The 26076-nt window shown below is 33.1% G+C and overlaps 1 protein-coding gene across 1 annotated transcript in view; it reads left to right on the forward strand.

Annotated features, from left to right (window-relative positions):
* The first annotated feature begins 10769 nt into the window (after nt 1-10769).
* Nucleotides 10770-26076, forward strand: part of LOC128983265 (protein dissatisfaction-like) — a 41347-nt gene continuing 26040 nt past the window's right edge. Inside the window, exons 1-3 of the mRNA XM_054402503.1 lie at nt 10770-10779; nt 18438-18518; nt 20423-20584. Of these exons, the coding sequence (XP_054258478.1) occupies nt 10770-10779; nt 18438-18518; nt 20423-20584 (253 nt within the window). The remainder of the gene's footprint in view (nt 10780-18437; nt 18519-20422; nt 20585-26076) is intronic.

Below are 26076 nucleotides of genomic sequence, written 5' to 3' on the forward strand. Positions count from 1 at the left end.
AAATAGATATAACACATAATCGTTGGGGTACGGAAAAATATTCTATTTACATTTCTTCGTTAAACAATTATTTTTTATATTGACGTAAATTTAAATAACATTCAGCAAATTATTTCTCGGTTACCGAGTTCCGCTGAGCTAAACAAATATTACTAAAAACTTCCTTATTTAAAGGGCTTTACAATGATGTATAACTACATTTATCTAATGTCAAATCTATGGTGAATTTTACGCACTATTGTGAAAAAACACGGTTAAACTAAAACAGATATTGTAAAAAATTATGAATTTTACTTACTATTTTATGAGCTGACCATTGATGATGAGGGTTTGTGTAATTTATAATTGACCAGACTACACTTCCATCAAACTAAAGAGTGTTTGTTTAGACTTTAGAAAATAAAAAAAACACAATACATTAGTTAAAATACACAATAAAAATCAAATCAATGACATACTTTGTCCGAAGCACAACTTTTATTAAGGTGGAATCACAGTTTGGGTGTTAAGTGCCCTCCGTTTTCCCGCAAGCAGGCTCTAGCTCGCTTGTGTATTGCGCCAACTGTGACCTAATACGTTAATTTTTTCCTTACTTTCCCAGCAGCCTCAAAGATACTCTCCCGTAACTCAATTTCAGAGTTTACAACAGTTGAGTAAACTAGACCTTTCATGTAACCCCAAAAAAAAAATCTATCGTGCTCAAATCTGGAGATCGAGGAGGCCATGTCACACTTCCTCCACGTCGACCACGCCCAATCCATTTCGGGTAGTTTTGGTATAGCCACAACCGAACTTCCGCGAGTTAATTGAAATCTTATCTGAAATATGAAAAATATACGATAACCGTACCTTTATCACAAACACATTTTACAACGATATGTTTCTTTACTTAGCTTAATAGTTATAAAAAAAACGTTGCATGCGAGGAAAAAATACAAATTATTCGTTGCCTGCACTTAAATGTATTATTCTTCACAATAGCTTTTCTTTGCCCTACCATGTTTTTTTACAACAATGATTGAATTACATTGGGAAATTTGAAACTTGGTAAAAACTATACAGGGTGTCCGGCCATAAGTGTTAAATAAAATTTTGCATCAAACTACATGGTAATGGAGACATAATGACGCACATTTGAGGTTCCCAACCTCAACCGTTAGGGAATAACAAATGAATTAAGGTTTTCCAAAAATTATTGTAGTTGTTATGAAAAAGGTTATATTACTCTGTTAAAAATGCACTAATTGTTAATTTAAATGTCATTTTCAGAATCCTCACAAAATTGTAAATAGATATAACACATAATCGTTGGGGTACGGAAAAATATACTACTTAAATTTCTTCGTTAAACAATTATTTTTAATATCGACGAAAATTTAAATAACATTCAGCAATTTATTTCTCGGTTACCGAGTTCCACTGAGTTTAACAAATATTACTAAAAACTTCCTTATTTAAAGGGCTTTACAATGGTGTAATGGGTATTTAACTGAAAATCAATTCAGACAAATAATGGAAATTCGCTTAGTCGGCAGGTTTGCTGCGGCGGGGGTATTTATTATACGCATAAAAACCTATTTAGGTACTTTTGTATTATACAGACCACACCTAAATTGGAGGTTAGGAAGATGTTATTTGGAAGTTGATGTATCGTCGTGGTCGGTATATAACGAAAGTACCCAATAAAATATAAGGAAAAATAATAAAGCAAAAAGAACTCAACTTTGTATTCAAAAAATCTGTAAATTACGAAAAAAAACTGTGTCAAACGAAATCAAAATCAAAAAGACACTTAACACCCGTATAAAGTAGAGTGGCCACGGCAAAGGTAACGCCACCAGATTTGCCCTTATAGGGGCTCCGTCAGAGGGGGGGGGGGGGTAATATTTGCATACGAAAGTAGAAAAAGCCCTCGACAGAGCAAAAAGCAATGTCTGTTCAAACACAGCCCCGGGTTTGTAGAGGGGGGAGTCGAATATAGGAGGGGGGGGGGCTTCAGTATCGTATTATTTTATAATAACCCTCTCCCAATACTGATAACAATATGTATTGAATTGTATTCCGATAAAAACCTCTGACGCATTTGTGGTTGCGGGAAAAAGGGAATAAAAGGTTCGCAGGTTAAAAATTTGCATTTAAAAAAATCCGTTTCAGATTTTTCCAATTTTTGTTTTTGTATAACGTTTAAACATTTTATTTTCTATTTCATCAATGTTGTAGTGAATAGACAAATTCTTTATTTATAATGTTACAAAATGGAGTAAACCAAAGCATCATAAAGCGCCGCTACATTTTAGTAGCCAAAGTTGGGGTATCACTTTTACATGTGATTTTTTTCTCACTTTGAACTAGTAAAGTCAAGGGCAAAGCTAGTATAGTTAATACACGTTTAGGGGATTGTTTCTCATTAGCAAAACTCCATTTAAAAACTAGTTTAACGATCTTACCCCTAATTAAAAACAAAATTATTGTAATTTCAAACTTCCATTGTGGTCAGATGTTTTAAAACACAGTTAAAATACTTGTTTGTAGATCTCATGGACAGATTAAAAAGTTTAAGGCCAGATTAAACCCTTATACTTGGATTTTCCTTTTATCCTGTCAAATTCTTCATCAATAACTCTTTTAAATCACACTTAAGGCATTAAAACTTTTAGTTTGTGGATGAGTTCTAGTTACAAAATTCACTTAGTTTTACCTTTTACATAAACAAATTATTTCACGACAAACGAAGTTTCATAACGACAAAACCTTAAAATAAAATACAAATGTAAGGTAGATAAGTACTTATACACCGATTACCATCTCAAAACTAACAATATTTACCAACACACCACTGAGTAGTAAAATACCCACGCCGCGGCAATCCTGCAGACTATGCGAAATCACATTTTCTCATTGGATTTTTACTAAAATATTTCCATAAGCAAGTCATATCCATTTTCTATTAAAATATTAATACTAGATTTAATAAGTGCCTATGTTTACTGCTACGGGGAGGGAAAATGTATTTTTTTGTAAAATATTTATATGGTATATAAGATAAAATAAATTTAATTTACTAATTTAATACAAATATATAACCATAAACATTTGGAAATATGTAAACTTGTTTATTTCTCCGTAACATTATATCGTAAAAGCATTAATGTACAAAATTATTTTTATCTCTACCCGAATGCTGAAATTAAAATTGGGCAATTTCACTTTTTAAAGGTGAAAATTGAAAAAAAGTTTGAAAAATGTCTAAATCCTACAAAAAATTAATCCAATTGCCCAATCTTGCAGGTTCGCAAATTTATTCAAGCTTATCCAGCTCTACACAATCATACCAAATTTAATCAAAATTGGATCAGAAATGAGCAAGTTATCGTGTTAATGGACAAATATTTTATTTTAAACATATGCTGTACAACAATTTGAATGCATGGTGTTTTGACCTCTGGGGACAAAATGAAATACTAAAACAGTCCAGGGTCTAGGTCTTACCGTCCCACTAACGGTAATAGCTACTTCCCTATAGGTAAATTCAATCTTACTCTTTACTTTTTCCCGTTACGTCAGCATAAGTTCGCATGTCACCTACCGTAACTATTCCACACCAAAGTTCCACACCGTAAAGTTTTCCCCAAACAAAGGATTGTCAATAACCATCCAACGCCACAATTAAGTAAATTAGTCCATCAACATGCGGAATACGAATAGCCTCAGCACAGCTATCAGCGAGCAATGCATGCTGATCGTAGCCGGCGGCAGCACATGTGCAGCAAAAATGTGCTGAGAGCGTCCGATGTAATTAACTACTAGGATTACAATCGGATCGGCTTTGTTAACTGATGTTAACATTGTGCTTAGTAATGTAATGTTTTAACATGGGTTCTGTTTGATTGGCCATCCAACTGAAGTTTCTAGTGTCATTGACAGTTCAGAGAGAAGAATATAAAAGAGTACTTTATTTATTTTTTTTTTAAGAGGTTGGCGGCCTCTTTTAACCTTGCATTTGCCCGTCCACATAGACTAAGCGCCCGTGCGTGGATCGTTTGCAGCAAAGCAAAGAGTTTTATGATTACATATTGTGTGTAAATATACAATACAATACACAAACAACAACAATACACACAAGACAATAATTTAGTTCCGTAGAGCACATGCGATAACAGTTTTGGCATAGTTTCGATGCAAAATGTGTCCTGCATAATCCATATACTCGTACAAAGCACTAAAAAACAAACATTGGCATCTTCACCAGTTCTGTTACATCCCTTATTAGGTTTCATAGTAATAGATCGGCTGAAGTAAATTTTAAGATATGTTTTGTGTATTTAATGTTTTTCTGTCCAGTTTCTTGTTATTCCACTAAATTTTAAACTGTTGCGACTAAATATACGAATTTTAGTATGTGTGTACGCAATGGTATATCCAGCCGTTTTTCATCTTTTTGACATATTAATTTTCAATTTGGTTTCTCACAAATCGCCATAAAGTAACCGATGTTCACGAAAATTGTTCAAACAATTTTGATACAATATTTGTATTTCATAGTCATTTTTATTCTAAACAAAATGGGAATTCACTTAGCCTGCAGGTTTACTGTGGCGGGGGTATTTAATTATCGTATTTACCATTGTGCTACATTCGTGGACAAATTATGTCTCGTTTAAGTTCTCTCCCACTAGATTTGTTTATTAAAAACCCATAAAATAATGATTTCCAAAATAATGGCACCAACTATTTTAATTACAATTTAGTATGCAACGGTCCTTTTAACTCTATACAAAATTATACTACTTCAAATGTTTTAAAATTCACGGTTCAAAATAAATTGTAATTTTCGTGATTTTCCCATAAAATATTATAGTTACTCCCCCTGCTTCCCATTATACGAGTATTTCACAAGCTAACAGAAGAATGTATGTATCAGTTTGATACGTTTATTCCATCCAAGTAAACATATACTTAGATGGTTTATTTATATTGTTATAATCCTAATATACTTAGCCTTTGGGCAATCAACACGTTATTATAATACATAACGTACTAAATCAAACGTGTAAATCAAAATTTCATAAAACTAAACATTGCGATTTTGGCCAATTTAATAAGGATTTAACCCAGTAACACCAACTATGACTTTCGAGTCAACGCGTGCAAAGGGATACTTTATAATTTGTAAAAATCCCCCAATGTTTACAAGATAACCTTTTTCCAAAATAAAATTATACATTTCAAATAAAATATTACATTTTTCACCTACATTTTATATCAAAAACAACATTTGACGCGCAAACCATCCCAACGAATTTCGCAAACTTCGATTTAGAAAATTCGATAAATTCAACCCGATAAAGCCATCATGTTTGATATGATAAGCCTGATATGTTACAAGCCAGATTGGTATGAAATCAGAGTGACCTGGCGTAGAGGCTAATCCGAAATATGAGTAGGTCAGGTCCCCCCACCCCCGGGTGGAGTGGGCGGGGCTTACCCGCCCCACCTGAGGGTTCCCATGACGCGTCTATATAGCCGCCCCCACCGCGCCGCCTTCGACAGTCAAACGCCGCCACAGCCACCGCCGCCTCTGCCTCCTAGACAGGTAAGTCAATAGCCACTATCACTGCCTTATTGATCTTGTTCATTAGATACTGTAAGAAATGGAGAGTTTAAGGGTAAGGTTTATTTACATAATAGAAATTTTTCTTGAAAATAGTCTGAAGTGACTTTAATGTCTATTCTTGTGAATAAATTAGATATGTGAAAAGATAAACAGAGAAATATGATGATTTTTTAAGAATTAAAAGTTAAAATTTAAAAGATGCTTTAAACAATACTGTTTTGTATATATATGGTTATATTTTTATAAGGCGATAGGTTTCTTAGTCTTATTTTTATTACAGGGTAACTGCATTGAAATTAAACTAAGTTCAGAAAAGTAACGTTGTAAAATTGTTGTTATGCCATTTTAAAATAATACTATTTAAAATATTATTATTTTAAGTCTAGAAAATAAGTTATTGACTAATCATATTGTTAAAGCTGTAAAAATTGTGTTTAATATATTGTTACAAAGCATAACACTATTCAGGTAAGGTTAATATGTTTAACAATTTCATATTTATATTTCACCACGGTGCTTGCTTAGCAAAGTAAACTTACTTCTGTAATCATTTTAATGAATAGCAATTATGCAACTACATTTTTTAATAGGTTTTTCGTAACAATGTTTGAAACTGTTATTGCTGAATTTCGCTTTAATTAAATTTTTAAAGAAATTTAACAGTTCATAAACAACAATGTATCAATGATAGTTTATTTATTTTGTTTAGTTATTCATTACAAAATTAGTTTTGGGGGAAACAACTTTAGATTTTAGTATGAAATTCATTTATATGTACATTTCGTATTGGCTGTTTTTGGTAATTAAGGTAAAACCTCAACAGCAAAACGAAGGTTTTGTCAATTTTAATGCTAACTGCCAGCGTAAGTAAACACGGGTGTATTTTTCAAAACGTGACACACTGTTTTAATTTGTTTTATATCTCCCATGAATATAAACTATTTGTTATGTAGTTGATGTAACTTGAAAGCTTGTTGTATATCCTAATAATACGATTACAATACAATAATACAAATTACCGGAATATTACTATGCATGATCTTAGTAATTAAAGACCAATTTGTAAATTGTAATTGTTAAATTAGTCTTATTCAGTATGATATATATATTAGCCAATTTGAGATAATACTCCGGTTATAGTACGGAATTTCTGTGTGGAGCAAAAATAAAACTCTACAATTTAAATCGAACGGCGCTGACCGGCAAAACAGATACTGCGAATAAGTTGCAGGAAAATTGAGAAGGCGCCATGAAACAATTAATATAAATAAGTTTATTTATTCGCGCTTATCTTTAACCATAATAATATAATGTGCATTGATGGCTTTAAATGTATTAGGCAATTTTTATGAATACTCAACTCCGTTGTAATTGTAATTCAAAACCCTACTACAAAGAGATGATCTGTTATATTCTTGAAAGGTCCAATATGTGGTCATCGTTTAAGGGCATTAAGTATAAAAAATATAGGTTTAAGGCACATACAAATTTAGCGTGGGGTGTGTAAATTTGCCGAAGATTACTGGTATCTCAGAGTAATAAAACATTTTTTTGTTTTATTACTCTGAGCTGGTATGAACTAATTCCCTGAGGCCTCTGCCCCACAGGCCGATTTCCCAAAGGCTCCGCCTTACACGTTTTCAAAATTTACACTACTTTGTAATTGAATAGGGTTGGTCCATTTACGAAAGGTAGTAAAAGTGTTGTAGAATTTTGATTATCGTGTTCAGTGAAATCTAGAAACTTAGTGAGCTACAGGTGAAGAGGCTTGACTAAAATTGAAGAAAAATATATTCTTCTAAAATTACATCAATATCAAGAAGTATTGATTGTATTTCTTTACTGCAAAATGTTAGATTTTTTTAATCTTTTGTCTTAAAATATAAGTAGGGTTTTAAATTTCAAATTAAATCATAGAGCTATGGTATATCATAGTGTCTCTTTCATACCGTACTAGGTTGACTAGGAAACATAAACTCAACCTGAATCAAAATCAAAAAAATGCATCAAACCAAGTAAAAATTGAGTTTTGTTTTTTATTTAATTACGGGTGTATAAATATTTCATAAATCTGTTCTAAAGAAGCATATTATTTTTTTCATATCCTGTTGCGAAGGACGGGTATAGCAGGTCGTTCAATTCTAACGATTAAAGTATGTCTTTCCGACAACAGTTTTGTTTGGGTGTTGAACAATAATCAGCTGACTTTTGCGTTGGTGTGGCAACGTCGCACCGGCGTCCCATTATGGTAATAACAAACGTGTAAACTTTAACATCGCGCAGACGCTCCGTTATGAATCAGTGCAACAGCTGTTTCGGTAAGCCGGTACTGCAGGGTTGCCACTTTTCTCTCGCCGTGCCTCGGTACTATAATCAGCTCTCTGATATACTCTGGATGAGTCTGTACTAATATTACACTATCAACACCCTTCAATGGTTTCATTATTATTAAATAGCATGTAGACTGTAGAGGACAATCGTTAACTTAGATTACTAAAGTAGACATTCTAATTTATATGGACCTGATGTATTCAGTTATTTTCTTACTAAAAAATAATGCAGTTTTCAAAAACCTCTCACATTGAGTGTGCTGGCAATGACGATTTATATTATATTTTAATCTTTCATAGTATTTAATGGGGGACTTACAATAAGTGATTAGACTTCCCATCTATATGGATCAGTTGTAGCTAATTTTTTATTAAGAAAGGGTGTAGTTGTGTGAGCCAGTCACAGAATGTGCTAGTGTCTAAAATTCTATTTTATACCTTATTTTTGTTGCTGACCAGGTTGGTGGGTCATAACAGTTGATATACCTCATAATAAGTCATTCTCTAAGTTTGACTCGGTTAAAAAGATTGTGTATTCGGCAGAATATAGTAATTTAGATTAGCGCAATCTGTATGTGGCTCACATCAGCTAGACGATTTGGATGAAAAAAAGCTGGCTACAAATTTAACATGGGGATGGAATTTCTAGGTTATAGTCAATAGTAAGTTATCCTTTACGTTAACTTGAACATGACACAATGTACCAGCAAGCAATGGTCATGGAAAACAACAATAAATCAATTGGACGTTCAATTGGACGTGGTGAAATAACTATACGATGGAGATGTTAATCCATGTGATCAAATGGATAAATATATTTTGTTTATATTTCGTTTATAACTATGTTTAGACAAGGCCCCACTAGAAAAACAGCGGGGCCTTGGTTTAGGCATGACTATAAAATTTATTATAGTTATTATATTATTTAAGTCAGAAAACAATTTTTACTGTAAATGCAACGAAAAACGGAAACAACTGTCTCACTAATATATAGTGAACAGTATGGGCATAGCATTAGGCAATGTTTATGTTTACACTTTGGTTATTTCTGTTATTACCAATAGGCCTGACGTTGCGACGTTGCCACCCCGAACACCAACGCCGCCGTCTTGCATTAGAGGAGGCTCGGCCCGGTACTAGATTTACCTTATTATTTTTGCCTCCCCATATACCAAAATCAAGATTCGTTCAAAATATATTATTTATGAATGAGTGTGTCCATAGGCACGATAACTTGAGTGAAAATCATTCAATATTGATTAAATTTGGTAAAACGTGTGAACCACGTGTATTCGAAAACCACGACGTAAGATTGAAAACCAGAATAATCGTAATCTGGGAACGGGGGTTACGGAGGGTCTTGTGGGTTAAAATCGTGTTTCTAATTTCTAAACCCTCAATACATACAGCTTCACAATCTTATTTCAACTATTTCATAGATCTTAAACAGACAAATAGTTAAACCCCACTTTTTCACCTTCAATATAGCTGCAATTCTAAGTAATCTTTAACCGAATATAAATTGAATAGGGAATGTTTTAGTAAAAATCCAACCAGGCAAAGAGAAAATCGCTTACAAATTCACTCATGAAAATTCACTTTTAAGATTTGGGTTTGCTGCAGAAGAGGGCTTTTATTTCGAACTGAATACAAACAACGTAAGAATGGAATAGGTACATCATTTCGGTAGTGTATATGTTGTCAAAGGTATAAACATACCTTAGTCAACAGTATTTTTCCATTACTTCTGAAAACGTATTATACACAAAGGCCAAATTAACCCAAACTAATAATATACTCTTGGTCAAAAAGCGTGGTCAAACCAACCCGCATGTTTTGATAGCAACAACAATTAACTTTCTGTAAGATCCACAGTTTGTGAGTTGTTACTTCCACATTCTTCTATCCACAGTCTACACAGCTCGAGAAAATATGAGTCAGGATCTGAAAGGATATAATTTATTCTAGGTATATATTTTTTATGTTACCTGGCTCTTCTTGTATTTTCCGTGTAGCACTTGCAAATAAGGGTACTTCTATACCACCAGACAGACTAACATTTTCATGGAAAAAGATAGAGTTAGTCTAAGTACACATTCTGCTTTTATCGAATGTAGAATGCAACAAACGACATCCCAATTAATGTACAGAAAATAATTTTATTTACATAGGATCACCTTAAGAAATCCAAAAACGACCCGTGTTAGTTTTGTATTAACCAATTAATTCGATGTTGAAGGTATAAAAATATATTTTAAATTGTTAGAAACTATAATTTCAACATTTTAACTTTGTATTTTTGTTAATTATCACCATTATCCAAATGCTTCAGTGATTAACTCAAACTTCATAACAAGTCTCTCAAGGGGATTATCAAATAAGACCTTTTAATCAAGCTTGACTTGTCATCGAGGTTTTTAATAACATGATTAGGGGTAATATATAAAGCTAGGGTATTTGAAAACGACACTTGTTATGAAGGGTGACGTGTTATCAAGGTTCCACACACTTGCAGCAATTCAGTTCACTGCATATTATCTTTTTAATTCTGTGATATTATTAGCGTTGATTTTAAAACGTATTTTTCTTTATCATCATGTTTTGTGGTGATTAATCCGTTGGAAATAACATTATATTCTATTATTCACAAGATACGAACTATTGACATATAAAATACCGAAATAAAAACTATTTGGTGATAGTTTGCATGCAAAAAAATATCAAATATGTTCAGGATTTTATTTTTGTTTCAGAAAACAATTTCTCTAAAGGGGGACGCGCTGGAACGCCCTCAGCATGATTTGACCTTCGTCTTTAACCGGAGGATGGGAACAGGTATGCATTTGTAACTGTTACTTTATTAGGAAATAATAGTTCCAAAACTAGCTATTTACAACTGGGAACAGGTATGTACTTGTAACTGTTAGATTAACAGGAAATAATAGGTCCGACACTAGTTATTTACAGCTGGGAACAGGTATGCATTTGTAACTGTTACATTAATAGGAAATAATAGGTCTGACACTAGTTATTTACAACTGGAAACAGGAATGCATTTATAACTGTTACATTAATAGGAAATAATAGGTCCGACACTAGTTATTTACAACTGGGAACAGGTATGCACTTGTAACAGTTACTTGAATAGGGAATAATAGCTAGGTCTGACACTAGTTATTTGCAACTGTTTACTAACAAACTCCTATCCATCGTAAATAGGCTTGGAATGCACTGATATTTGGACAGATTTGAATTTTTTTGTTAATTAACATGTTGAATATGTTGTAAACAGGAGAGTTCCCAAAAATGTCTATTAAATCTACTAACAATCACACAGATTTCGTATGGAACAAATTCAAATTTATCTAAGGTAATATAATACAACTACTGTACACGAAATGTACTTTAGTTATTAAACAGAAAATCCTATTGCAGTTTACCGTCTAGTATAAAGGAATAGTCCTTTATTTGACTATTTACTTACAGCTGACTATGCGAGTATTAAATGTTAAATGAACTTAATTGCCATGGATAAGTTTTACCCAATTAGCATCTTATTTTAATTTACCACTTTACCAAAATCTTAAATAAGAGTTTTGTATCAAATTACTTCATATTGTAATTGATGTTTTATAACCAACTTTAGTTATACTACATAAACACTTATTATTTAATTAATGGATCTTCCTTAGACTTACACGCAAGACATGGCATTTCGAATAAAGAAGATTGAAGGAAAAGTGAGAAATTAAATGAAGAAAGAAATTTATTACGTGTGCAAAATCGAGCTAAACAATAATTTTCGAAAAAAGATGCATATTTATAATGTACACTACAATATTATACAGCACAACACAAAATTATACTGTACAATACAATATTATACTGTACAATACAACATTATACTGTACAATACAACATTATACTGTACAATACAACATTATACTGAACAATACAACATTATACCGTACAATACAACATTATACCGTACAATACAACATTATACTGAACAATACAACATTATACTGTACAATACAACATTATACTGAACAATACAAATTATACCGTACAATACAACATTATACTGTGCAATACAACATTATACCGTACAATACAACATTATACCGTGCAATACAACATTATACTATACAATACAATATTATACTGCACAATACAACCTTATACCGTACAATACAACATCATACCGTACAATACAACATTATACCGTACAATACAACATTATACTGTACAATACAACATTATACCGTACAATACAACATTATACCGTACAATACAACATTATACTGTACAATACAACATTATACTGAACAATACAACCTTATACCGTACAATACAACATTATACTGTGCAATACAACATTATACTGTACAATACAACATTATACCGTACAATACAACATTATACTGTACAATACAACATTATACTATACAATACAATATTATACTGCACAATACAACCTTATACCGTACAATACAACATTATACTGTGCAATACAACATTATACTGTACAATACAACATTATACCGTACAATACAACATTATACTGTACAATACAACATTATACTATACAATACAATATTATACTGCACAATACAACCTTATACCGTACAATACAACATCATACTGTACAATACAACATTATACCGTACAATAAAACATTATACTGTACAATACAACATTATACTGTACAATATTTCATTTAAATATAATTCAAAAGTACAGGGAGCGGCAGAAATATCTGACGGTTTTCAAGCGAGTACCGTCCGGCAGCCAAGTGGAGGAGGGTGGTGGGGAGCGGCTCATTCTCAAGGCCAAGTGAGACAATTTTAGTCGCCATAGAGCAGTGGACCGGTATACATCGCGCGTTTGTCGTTGAGGCGTATTTTAAAAATGGCGATTTTGTTGTTGATAGCAACGTAAGTTTCGTAGGCATTTTAATGTGGCTCGTGGGGAACCTATCCCATCCCGAAACACAATCGGATACCTTTAGATCCACAGGATCAACCGCAAAACGTAGGCCTACAGGCCGTCCAAGGTCAGTGAGGACGCCGGAGAACGTGGAGCGAGTGCGACAAACTGTGCTAACGAGCCCGCATCGCCCGGAGCGTGGACAAGCTGCTGCTCATGGCATGTCTGAGCGCTCTACTCGACGAATTTTGCACTCAGACCTTCACTTTCACCCATATAAAATAGCAATCGTCCAACAACTTCAGCAAAATTTGTCGAATAGAGCGCTCAGACATGCCATGAGCAGCAGCTTGTCCACGCGCCGGGCGATGCGGGCTCGTTAGCACAGTTTGTCGCACTCGCTCCACGTTCTCCGGCGTCCTCACTGACCTTGGACGGCCTGTAGGCCTACGTTTTGCAGTTGATCCTGTGGATCTAAAGGTATCCGATTGTGTTTCGGGATGGGATAGGTTCCCCACGAGCCACATTAAAATGCCTGCGAAACTTACGTTGCTATCAACAACAAAATCGCCATTTTTAAAATACGCCTCAACGACAAACGCGCGATGTATACCGGTCCACTGCTCTATGGCGACTAAAATTGTCTCACTTGGCCTTGAGAATGAGCCGCTCCCCACCACCCTCCTCCACTTGGCTGCCGGACGGTACTCGCTTGAAAACCGTCAGATATTTCTGCCGCTCCCTGTATCTCGGTTGATACATGGAAAGGTTAATCAATTTAACAAAGATGAGAGTGTATGAGAGTGTTCACCAATAATTGGATCGCTCAAAACTCGTTTGAGCTCCTCCCCATCGACCCCATAGGTGAAAATTAATCACAATAAATCAACAGAATCACTTAAACATAAAATGTGACATAATCCGGGGGAGCGCCCCACACCCCACGCAAAGCTACTTAGTTTTGTTCACATTTTTAATCCCCCTGTCTTTTGTCTGCCGATTCTCATCCCTCAAAATTATCAAATGTCCGAAAGAATCCTCTTTTCGCATTAAGAAAAGCTATTTATTTCATTTTTAAGTTAGTTGAAATTTATTTTTGTACAAATTGTTTAAGATTATTTTTAGGTTGTTGGTCTTCTGTTGAAATTCAGGTGAATACCAATGTGTTTTATTTTGTTTTGTTTGGCCGGATACTAGTGATACGTAATCTATTTCAAGCTGTTATGTTCTTAAAAAAAAGAATAAGCAACTGTACATAATATATTTCTCTCTACCAAAGCAGCACAAAAATATAAGAAGAACTACTAGGGGTTCCTTGAATATTTAGGTTGCATTTCTGTTTATATAAATGTTAGAAATATTAAGAAAATTTTAGAATGTAATTTTACGATGGAGCTACAGGTTAATATATTTCTTTTAAAACATTTTTTATACGTATTAGGCTGTATTTATGTTCTTCTTGAAACTCTGTTTATTTTCTTAGCGTTCACATTTTACGTAAGATGGCGTGCTAAAACTATTACCTATCAGATGTAAGATCAAGTTCAACCATTCAACCATGAATTTAAAAATTTGTACTTCATATTTGTGTATATTTAAACCCAAGTAAACTTACAACTCACATTGAGTCAAAAATTGCTATGTCGACCGACATCATTGTTATGTTTTATAAAATTTAATCTTTAGTACGATATTAAGTCAATACGACTTACAATGTAACTTTGCTAGTGTACACTTTAGATTTGACTTTGGTTGGTTGCTTTAGGTATAAAAATTGCAAGAGGTTTTAATTTGTAAGAAAAGGTCTCCTTTAGAGATATTTTAAAATATTTTTTTACCTGACCACACAAGTAGGAATATTTTTTTTTACATTTAAAAAAGTATAAATTAAAAATAAACTAAATAACTTTTATAATTAAATTAATATAAAGTATGCAACATGTATCAGCTGTTTGGGAAGGCACCTTGAGACGCGTTGAGTATATAAGTGGCGAGGAGGATTTAATTGAGGCTTTAAGAAGTGTTAGCTAGACACGGTAAGGTACTTAGAGACGAGCGTGCTCGCGCAAGCGGCTGACTTAGGGCTGTGGCTTCAGGTTCATTAAATATTGAAGTGTGGCAACGGAGACGCCATTACCATCTCAAATAGGCTCAAAGTTGAAGCTGAGGCTATAGCGCTGTGTAGGGTAACTACAAGTTGTAATGTTGGTAACAATACACAGCTGCACAACTTGGCAAAGATAGTATGATAACAGTACAGCGTTTAGTGTGACAATGAAAGATAGGTTATGGCACTTCATAGCTTGATAAACGTGTTGAAAATCGTACAGGGATGGGGTACACTTCCATATCTGTTGGCACAAACAACCGAATAAGTAATATTGATTATTCGATTGTTTAATTCGATATATCTTTTGGTTAGTTAGGTTAGGTCGATATTTTCATTCGGTTGTTTGTGCCAACAGATATGGAAGTATACCCCAGGGACGAGCTTACAATTTAAAAATGTACAGCGCAAATAACTTATAACAGCTATTTGTGTACTAGAGCGCAAAGTACATAATTACCGCTCGAGAGCTGTAGATGACCGCACGCAGTTCTAGCTGAGGTTCCATACATTTCAAGAGCAACAATGACTTTATGTGCTCGTAATACAAAAAAGAGTGTTCCTAACATTAATTTAAAATAACACACAGATTAACTTTTTAGATGTTTATAAAATGTCATTTAGGCTATGTTTGCTTTCTTAATGTTATATTATTTTCGTACAAGTTGTTAACGTACTAGATCCGCGGCTGCGGTTGGTGTAGAAACGACAACTACGAAATAAGCTGATTTAGCGAGCGGGAATGATCCATTCCCACCCTAGAGCGGCAATAAGCTATTTTGCGTACTGTTTACAGATATGGCAATGAGATCATTTCCATGCAGTGGTAGGAAACGATATTGTTTAAATTTCTTGACCAGCCTTGTGAACAGCAACTTCGTTTTCCGTGTAGTTCCGGGGTGTACAAAAAATTTGATTGCGCATCCCTTTGTTTAAAGCGTGTAAAATCTTTCTAATTGCAATACTACTTTACATATACTATGAAAATCAACGCACATACATAGCTTGCCAAAGATATAAGTACTTCCCAATACTACAACACCACATTACTTAGCAAAAATATGAAGTGTAACACTATTACTGAGTATCTCGAACAAAATATAAGTTGTAACTGAATCAGTACATTACTTGACAAAGTTATAAGTTGATAATTGATTATAGAACCACTTAAGTTTACAATGACATACATTGTTGATTAGATAACTACGACGCTACATAACTAAACAACAATAAATGATTTTAATCATTATTGATTTAACCGTCGAGCACTACATAGTTCGGAAAACGTATGCGTTCTTTATGTGAAAACAATTCAATATGGGTTATTTCTTATTTCTAACTTTAGTTATTGTCAAGTATTTATTAGTTTTCATTATTTCAATTTATTGATTCAAGTAAGTCCAGAATAATTTTATTCTACCAAGGTTTAGGTTCTATTACGGTTTAAATTTAAATGTAATTTCAATACTAACAAATATAATAATATGTTATTAGACTAAATATAATTCTATCGTGTAAAATTTATAAATCTTTTATAGCTTAAAGAATGTTTATATCAATATTAGCATTGTTGTAAATTCAAACATTTTTATTATAAAATAAACAGTTTAAACACTTATCAGTTTCTATACAGTAGAACTGCTTTAAAATATATTGGAAAACACATTGTGTGAATATCCATCAAGAAAGAAAGTCAAGATAAAGAGCTACAATTGGTCCAGTGTGCAAAGAGAATTCAACAATTAACCAATCAAATTTTAACAACAATAATCTCTAAAGAGAACTATCAATTGTATGTGATTTCGTTCTAGGTCATTACGTGTTTTCAGTGCCTGATAAAATCGCTTTCCTTTTTTGCTGATAGGAAATATGAAATTGCCATTTTCATGTAAAACTATCTACTTTTTCATAAAATATAAACTTCTACATCTACATATTTTACAAAATGATAAACAATACTTAAATCAAATATAATACATTATAAATCGACAATTTTAATACAATACAATTTCGTCACTTTGTCGTACACACTTTTTTTCTGAAAACCTTTGACAAATCTGTTTTCGTATGCCAAACCTGAATCTGAATCCGATCGGTTCAGTGGAATTAACTCATCAACGATTCGCCGACAAAGCTTGCTGTGATTTGGAAGCAAAGAGCAAGGGATGAGAGAGATGTATAGCTTTCTAGCTCACTCACGGCTGTGGTATCGAAGAGGGGCGGGGAGGGAGTGAATACAAAATCCATTAACCAATGGCCCGAGGGCTTCTCAGAAACTAACTTATCTGTCAGAGTGCCAACATAATGTAACCTAAGAAGATTACACTTCGAATCCCGCAGTGTGATACAGCGCTGCCAACTTAACTTTTCGAAAATCTTCATAGTTTCGTTTCAGTTTTACCGAATACTTTAACTTTTTAGTATGTTTCGCTCTTAGCAAAAGGGTGGTAAGAAAAATCAACAAAATTGTAGTGTGATTTGTGATTTGGTAATAATAAACCCACAAATATTATAACAGAAACGGTATGGATAGTAAACATAAACAAATGACGTACCTGGCACGAATTCTATACTAATAACATTAACATATGGTTTGAACATCTATCTATATATTAATAGGCAAGCATGTTTCTTTAAAACCTTTTTTCTCAGCTCGTGTGCATCGCAGGGAAAATCTACGCCTACTGTTGGAAAGATATTTTCCTGTAGATGTGCAGAATGCTTTTAAAAATTAAAATAGGCTAACAAATAAGAACAAAAAATGAATTTGAAAACTTCAAAAAATTAACATGGACCATATGGGTTGCCATGATGGTGACGAAATAACAACAAAATGTAAACAGAAAATCAAAACAAATGGAAGAAATTCCAATCACATGTTTTATTTACAGTGTGGGGAGAAAATAGAGAAGTCTGTACATTAATTATTTTTGGTCGAGTTTCGACCACAGGACGACCACTAGTTTCTATTAAAGTAATGTTAAACCAATAATGTTTAGTTTCGGGTGACATAATTCTTTATGTTTATGATCCATACCGTGTCTGTTATAATATATGTGTAACAAAGCTAGAAGCTATATAAATTGTTGTTTAGGTTGTTTATAAATTTAACATTCTACTACAGCATGTTGTACTCCTGGGTATATGGGTTTAACGGTATATACTATGTTGCAATCAAATTACGATTGTGACAACGAAACTATGCAAAATCATATATGTTTTGTTACTCGTATTTTCATTTACAAATTAAATGAGGAATGTCTTTTTTAACTTTTAAGGTTCGGGAAGCAAATATTTTTTATTGTACCTCTTTCCCTCCAACAATCTCTTCATAAACTACAGAGAGAGGCGTCTCGATATTTTGTATAGTTAATTTTGCTGTCTAAATGTTTTTGTCGTGGGTGTGTTTTGCAACAATTTGAAATGAACTCCTCTCATTTTTGTGTTTGATTGACAGGTGATCGTCTGCTAGACATTCCGTGCAAAGTGTGCGGCGACCGTAGCTCCGGCAAACACTACGGCATCTACAGCTGTGACGGTCAGTATACAGTATACAATATACACTACACACTATACACGCATAGTATACAATAAACAACATACCCACATTATACATTAAACAGCACACCCCTAGAATACAATATACAACACACCCCTAGCACACCCCTAGTTTACAATATACAACAAACCCACAGTATACAATATACAACACACCCACAGTATACAATATACAACCCACCCACAGTATACAATAAACAACCCACTCACATTATACATTAAACAGCACACCCCTAGAATACAATATACAACACACCCACAGTATACAATATACAACACACCCACAGTATACAATAAACAACCCACTCACATTATACATTAAACAGCACACCCCTAGAATACAATATACAACACACCCACAGTATACAATATACAACACACCCACAGTATATAATAAACAACCCACTCACATTATACATTAAACAGCACACCCCTAGAATACAATATACAACACACCCACAGTATACAATATACAACACACCCACACTATACAATAAACAACCCACTCACATTATACATTAAACAGCACACCCCTAGAATACAATATACAACACACCCACAGTATACAATATACAACACACCCACACTATACAATAAACAACCCACTCACATTATACATTAAACAGCACACCCCTAGAATACAATATACAACACACCCACAGTATACAATATACAACACACCCACAGTATACAATAAACAACCCACTCACATTATACATTAAACAGCACACCCCTAGAATACAATATACAACACACCCACAGTATACAATATACAACCCACCCACAGTATACAATAAACAACCCACTCACATTATACATTAAACAGCACACCCCTAGAATACAATATACAACACACCCACAGTATACAATATACAACACACCCACACTATACAATAAACAACCCACTCACATTATACATTAAACAGCACACCCCTAGAATACAATATACAACACACCCACAGTATACAATATACAACACACCCACAGTATCCAATTTACAATACACCCAATACACCTCTGCAACAAACTTTTAGTTCACACTATACTACAAATAAAATTATCTTATCATATATTGTATGATATGCAGCACATTTATACTACGGTAAATAGGTTAACAATTTAAAATTGTGTATGTTTTGGAATAGTACTAAATGTTCCTAGAGTTCTTGTGTATGTGGGATGGTTAAGGTTCGCCGAAACTGAAAATTTGTAGTATGCTTTATTTAAAAATAATTACTAGAAGTCTTTATAATATAAGTTGATTTATTTATATTTTCTGACGATGTATGTTATCTTATCAAAGTTCATTATTAATTTCTGATTTTAGTGAATTCGCCACAAACAATTAGCTTTTTGTTTAATATTTCAAACACTTTGGTCCACCAGAGGGAGACATTTATTCAAAAGCAACCAAATGAGGTTTGAACATTTCCGGGAATTCTTTTAGAAGATTTAATAAATGTATCCAGTGTTATGAGATTCAGAAAACTAACGCAAGTCTTAAACTAGTATAACACTCGATTTTAGCAATAGTTATACTTGTTTCAACATATTTATTTGTTCGGGTTGAATATTTTGGGAAGCTGCAACACGATGATTAGGGATACTGTACTAAGATATTCTAAACTATAGTCTGTATGATGGAACATGTCTCCTGACTCTGGCTGGCCAATGGTTTGCATGGTTTGCGGCTCAGTCCTTGGTAAACTAAGGGTTATATGACAAGTTCCATCGCTCAGACTATACTAGTATGGTTGAATTGTAGCTAGATTCACACATATTTCTACCTCAACATGTTTTCCAGGTTGTAGCGGGTTCTTCAAGCGCAGCATCCATCGCAACCGAGTGTACACTTGTTTCTTCTTACTCCAACATGTTTTTCAGGTTGTAGCGGGTTCTTCAAGCGCAGCATCCATCGCAACCGAGTGTACACTTGCAAAGCCCAAGGAGAACTCAAGGGTCGCTGTCCAATAGACAAGACCCATCGCAACCAGTGTCGCGCTTGTAGACTGAACAAGTGCTTCCAGTCTGCAATGAACAAAGACGGTAAGTGCTAAAGTACTATAATCGTATTAGCTGGTTAAATTTTAATCATTATTGTACCCAATATTCATATAGTGTACATAGGCCAAACTCTTTCTTTCAGTTCACTGTTTAACCTAACAAGTGAAGATGGGTAGACTTCCGTATCTGTTGGCACAAACAACCGAATGAAAAAATCGATCAATATATCGAATTAAACAGTCGAATAATCGATATTTTCATTCGGTTGTTTGTGCCAACATATACGGAAGTCTACCTCTGATGATGTAGGTCTATTCAAAGTATGGACAAAATGTCACAGCAATAACCAACAGACGAAATGGTTGACACATAAAAATTACTATTGAATCTAGTATTCTTATTTTTTTCATTGATGCACAAGCACCTCAAGAGAAAATGTTTTCATCACTCCGTAACGAAAGTAACTATTTTCGATAACAGCTAACATCAATGAAAGTAGCCGTTTCCCAAGCTCTAATTTAGGGCGAGGAAAAATCGATCAGCTGATTTTCCCTCGCTCTAAATTTACTTTCGTCGCTCTCAATTAGTTCTCCATTTATTCACTACGCGCGCTAGTGTTAGAAATATACAAAGGTTTCCTTTCAGAAGATTTTATTTTGATGTTTAAAATAAATAATTTAGAAATAAACTAGTTGTAATATTACTGAGGTCTGTTATTCTGTGTTTGTGTATTTTTGCGTCGTGATGAAAAGTATCGTTCATAACTCGTACCGAAAGTTATTTTCCGGCTCTTGCTCCATTATTCCCGTCCTCGGCTTCGCCTCGTACGTGAAAATAGCTCTCACATACTCGGCTTCGCCTCGCATGTGAAATTGGATTTTCCTGTGTTCGGCTTCGCCTCACACAAAAACTTGAGCGCGCTCCGGAAAATGCCACTTTCGGTCCTAGTAATGAAATATACTATTTCCACCTTCTTGTTTTTTTTTTTTTTTTCAAGCATTGACTGCATATTGAACATAAAACCATAAAAAAGTTAATTAAATCCTGCAAAATCCCATTGTTAAAATATTTATATTTTTCTTCTTCTTTAAGATAGATATTATTTTGGCGTACTGTCTACTCTTATTGTATTTTGGTGTGGTAGTAGTTGCAGATTTTAAATATTCAATGGCCTACATTGTTAAATAAAAACTATATTAAATATTTGTTATAATATTCGTATATCAGTATCATACATTTCATAAACACAATCACTATAATATAAATTTTGACTCATTTTTCAAGACCCTTGTTCGTATTACTAATTTGTATTATTTGTAAAATCTTAACTATAATTGATTACAATTTTTATTTTTATTTTGGTAAGTGACTTTATAATGGATAATGCAGCTTACAACTAAAACGCACTAAAAGATATATCAATGAAACTTTGAAGAGTTAACCAGCTCTTAATAAGGGTAAGTTGCGGTAGGTAATAAAAAGAATGTATTTACACATATAAAAAACTAGAATCTTTTTGAAAATTTTATCACCTCAAGAAGAGAGGAAACTTGGGAGGGTTTAATAATGTATTAAATCCTTTTAAATGATTGTCGGTGTTCGATTTTTAAAGCCGACGAGAATTATTTACTACTTTAACATCTGGCTGGCTTCTAGAAACCTTGAAAAAAATCTCGCCACTGTACAAATTTGAGATTAGAGGGTTTAAGTTTACGATGATTGAAGAAGTTATTTAAGAAACTGAAATATTGCAGTGAATATTGTTATATGATTCCGTACATAAAGTTTTTTTTTTTTTTTTATTAGTTAGATGATTTTAAAGTATCACACAATATTCTGTCTCGAAGATCCTAATTTTTAGCACATGATAATGTCATTTGTTTGTTGGTAAATATCTTTGTACAGGCCATTTATGACATATTTTTGTTTAATTTTTTTGTAATTGAGTAACCCTATCTCATGAATATTACAAGGCAATTTCAATCGTGTAATTTATGCAATCTATAAGCATTCTATCATCTGGGTATCTAACTAGATACACATTTCAAAGATCACAGATTGCAAAAACTATTATTTCAAGTACTTCTCACGCAAACCTACATAAATAGAAATACCCCCACCTCAGCAAACCTGCAGACTAAATAAAATTTAAATTGGCCTGATTGGATTTTCACTAAAAAATATTAATAAACATGACACATTTATTCCCCATTAAAAAAAAAAACATTATATTTAACGAATACTTATGTTTGCTGCTACGGAGAAGGTAAAAATTTGTCTTTAACCAAACGATAATAGTACATGATGAAATTAATGCATATGCCAAATTTAATCAACATTATATCCATGAACAAGCAAACTAAAACAATTCTCTTCTCGTAATTCAAATGTTCAGTTCTTTTTTCTCCCAATTGTACACAGATACTTCAACATAAAAAATAATTTGTTTTTAAGGCCTACACGATGGTCGTAATAAAAATTGGGCATTTATATGTTTTATAGATGTTTTTATACATAGCCTATAAAAAATGTTTGACTAATCGAGTTTTTGGGCACATCAAAATGAAAAAGTAAATCGGTCCCAGGCCTATGTTTTACCGTGCCACCCACAGTTATAGCTACTTCCCTATAAGAAAATTCGATAAAAGTACACAAAATCTATTCAGAAAAAAATTAACACGATCATATTTTATCGCAATATAAGCTGTTAAAAAGAATAAAGCGTTGTTAATCTCTTTCTCCCTATTGACAGATCCCTGAACTTCATTGTTATTTGATTGTTATTGACAGCTGGTCCGGGACACACACTAAATATCCGCAACACTGCGTCTTGACAATCTGTCAATGGAATATCACCGGACCCTTTGTCGATTTGATTAACTGTAAATTCAACCGGGCTTGTAAACCTGACGTTTAATATTGGAAATATGTGTTTTCACTGGGGGGAAATCGAAGCAATATATTTTTGAAATGTGATTCGGTAACGTTATTTATTTCGAAATGTATTTGTGTTATATTTTATATATTTGTGTGACCCTTTTTAACTTTGAATTTTTGTGTGTTTAGACGCAATCCTACGACCTAGTTTGGATTTATAGCTTATACTACTTAATTGTTCTTGATTTAATAATTTTAAGCTTAACAAAATGTATTAATCATGCCACTAAATTATTAAGTAACTGATTGTAACATCTGTTTCTTATTTTTCGTTAAATTCGTCTTTAACTTTTACCTTTTTATATTCTTTACTCAAAGTAGTACTAATGATGGTAAGTTTATAATGTTTAATTGATTATTGCAGACATTTTTAATACTGAAAATAAATTGAGAAAAATACACCCGGCGTAGCAAATTTGCAGACTAAGCGGTTTTTAATTAGTCTGGTGGGATTTTCTATGATATTTTCTAAAATATGTCATATTTAGGCTATTCCCTATTTAAATATGATTAGGTTTAACGATTTTGTTGCTACATGGGAGAAAAGTTTTTTTTTTTGTAAAATATTAATAGCATAGAATAAAACAACTATATTTAACGAAGATTTATCTAAATATATTCATAAACAATGTATACTTCTACTAGTACAGCGTGCATTTTTTTCATAAGAATAACAAGAGATTTTTTTAATGAGCATTTTTTTGCTCTCCATAAACTTAACTATATTACAGCAACGCATCAAAATACAAGATTATTTGTTTTAACTTCAACAAGATAACTGTAATAACAATTAGGCTTTTTAGAGTTGAAAATTTAGAAACCTCATTTTTTTTTAATTGACAAAAACCCCTTAACATCCCATTCTTATCACCCGATATTGCTGGTTTGCCCGAACTTTTTATTAACAATGTTCATCCAGCACTACATATGGTAACACCCCAAAATGTTATCTAAGTCAGACCAAAATGGCTAGTTTTATCGTGATATTAATATATAAATACAAATTCTTTCAAATGGTGTTTTGGCCTCTGGGGACATCTATATTAATAGGCAAGCATGTTTCTTTAAAACTCTTTTCTCAGCTCATGTGCATCACAGGGGAAATCTACACATTCTGTGAGAAAGATATTTTCCTGTACATGTGTAGAATCCCTTTATAAATTTAAATAGGCTCAAAAAAGAGCACTACAAATTTGAATTTCAAAAATTAACATGGACCTTTAGGGTTTCCAAGTTGGTGACGAAATAACAACTAGATACAAACAGAAAATGAAAGCAAATGGAAGAAATTCCAATCACATGTTTTATTTACAGTGTGGGATTAAAATAGAGGAGTCTGTACATTACATATTGTTGGTCGAGTTTTCGACCACTGGACGACCTCTAGTCAAAATTAAAGATATTGATCACGACCTCTAGTCAAAATTAAAAGATATTGCTCATCGGTCCTGCGTCCAGGTCTTACCATGCTACCTACGAAATAGCTTCTTCCCTATGGAATGAATTAGCTAAAAAGTAAAAACTAAAAAAATAAAAAAAACAAAATACACTCAAAACACCATGATCCACACAGAACGAGAACTTGGGCTAAATGGTTAAGACAAAATTGTTTTAAAATACGTTTTTCCATTAATATTTTTCATTTAATAGATGCTCTCATACATGACTTCTTTTGATTTCAAGTCATGTTTACCTTTACAAAATATTACAACAGTAATTAAAAGTTTTGTCCTAAGTTTCTTTCAATAAATCACACACTTTCTTGATGGACACAAGAAATTTCTCCCTCACTCCACATTTCAACCCAAATGCTCGTTAACTCGTTAAGCTTTTTCCATTTCAGTTCTAATTACTTTACACTTGACAACCTAAGTAATGGCCAGGTTTGCTCGAGTAGTAATGTAATGTGGAGATTAATGTTTGTAGAATATACAGTGTGTGCCGTAAATAATCAGCCAAACTCCGGGAAATGGTTCTATGGGTCAAAATTAAGAGATAATCAATATACATAGTGATAGTATATATTTTTCCAAAACCGCTTCGTTAACCGGATATCCGCCATCTTGCATTTTACATAAACATTTTTATCTCATACATTCAAACCGATTCTTAAAAAATTTGGTATGTATTTTAGGATAAAAATAACTATTTTAGAAAAATTATATTGTCCGATTTCAAATTTTAAAATGGTGGCAATTTGAGTTTTTTTAATCATCAATTCAATTATCAATTTATCTCAACTATAGAAAGGCTAATTTCATTTGGTTATTTTGGCTATTTTTTATTTGGATAATCTATATAATTAATACGCTACATGAAACTTTGTCGGTTGAACTCCTCCGCCATTTCTTAGCCGATTTTATCCATTGGCGTCTCATTGGAAAGAGCGTGTCGCGTAGATTTGCTAACTGACCTTACATTTTTGAAAAAGTCCCTTGGGCTCTGCCCCAGTGGCTGTTAAAGTTCCTATGTTATCCTTATGAAGAACATAATTGTTTACATTTTGATCAGCTGTACAATTTAGTTGCTGTTATTTATTTTTCAATTCAAAGTCTTTTAAACTCATCGGAAATTATGATGACTTTTATTTGTTTCTA

The sequence above is a fragment of the Macrosteles quadrilineatus genome, unplaced genomic scaffold (genome assembly GCF_028750875.1).
Source record: "Macrosteles quadrilineatus isolate MER2022 unplaced genomic scaffold, UCM_ALF_1.0 Scaffold_1__1_contigs__length_201487025, whole genome shotgun sequence".
In the NCBI taxonomy this organism is placed as follows: Eukaryota; Metazoa; Arthropoda; class Insecta; order Hemiptera; family Cicadellidae; genus Macrosteles; species Macrosteles quadrilineatus.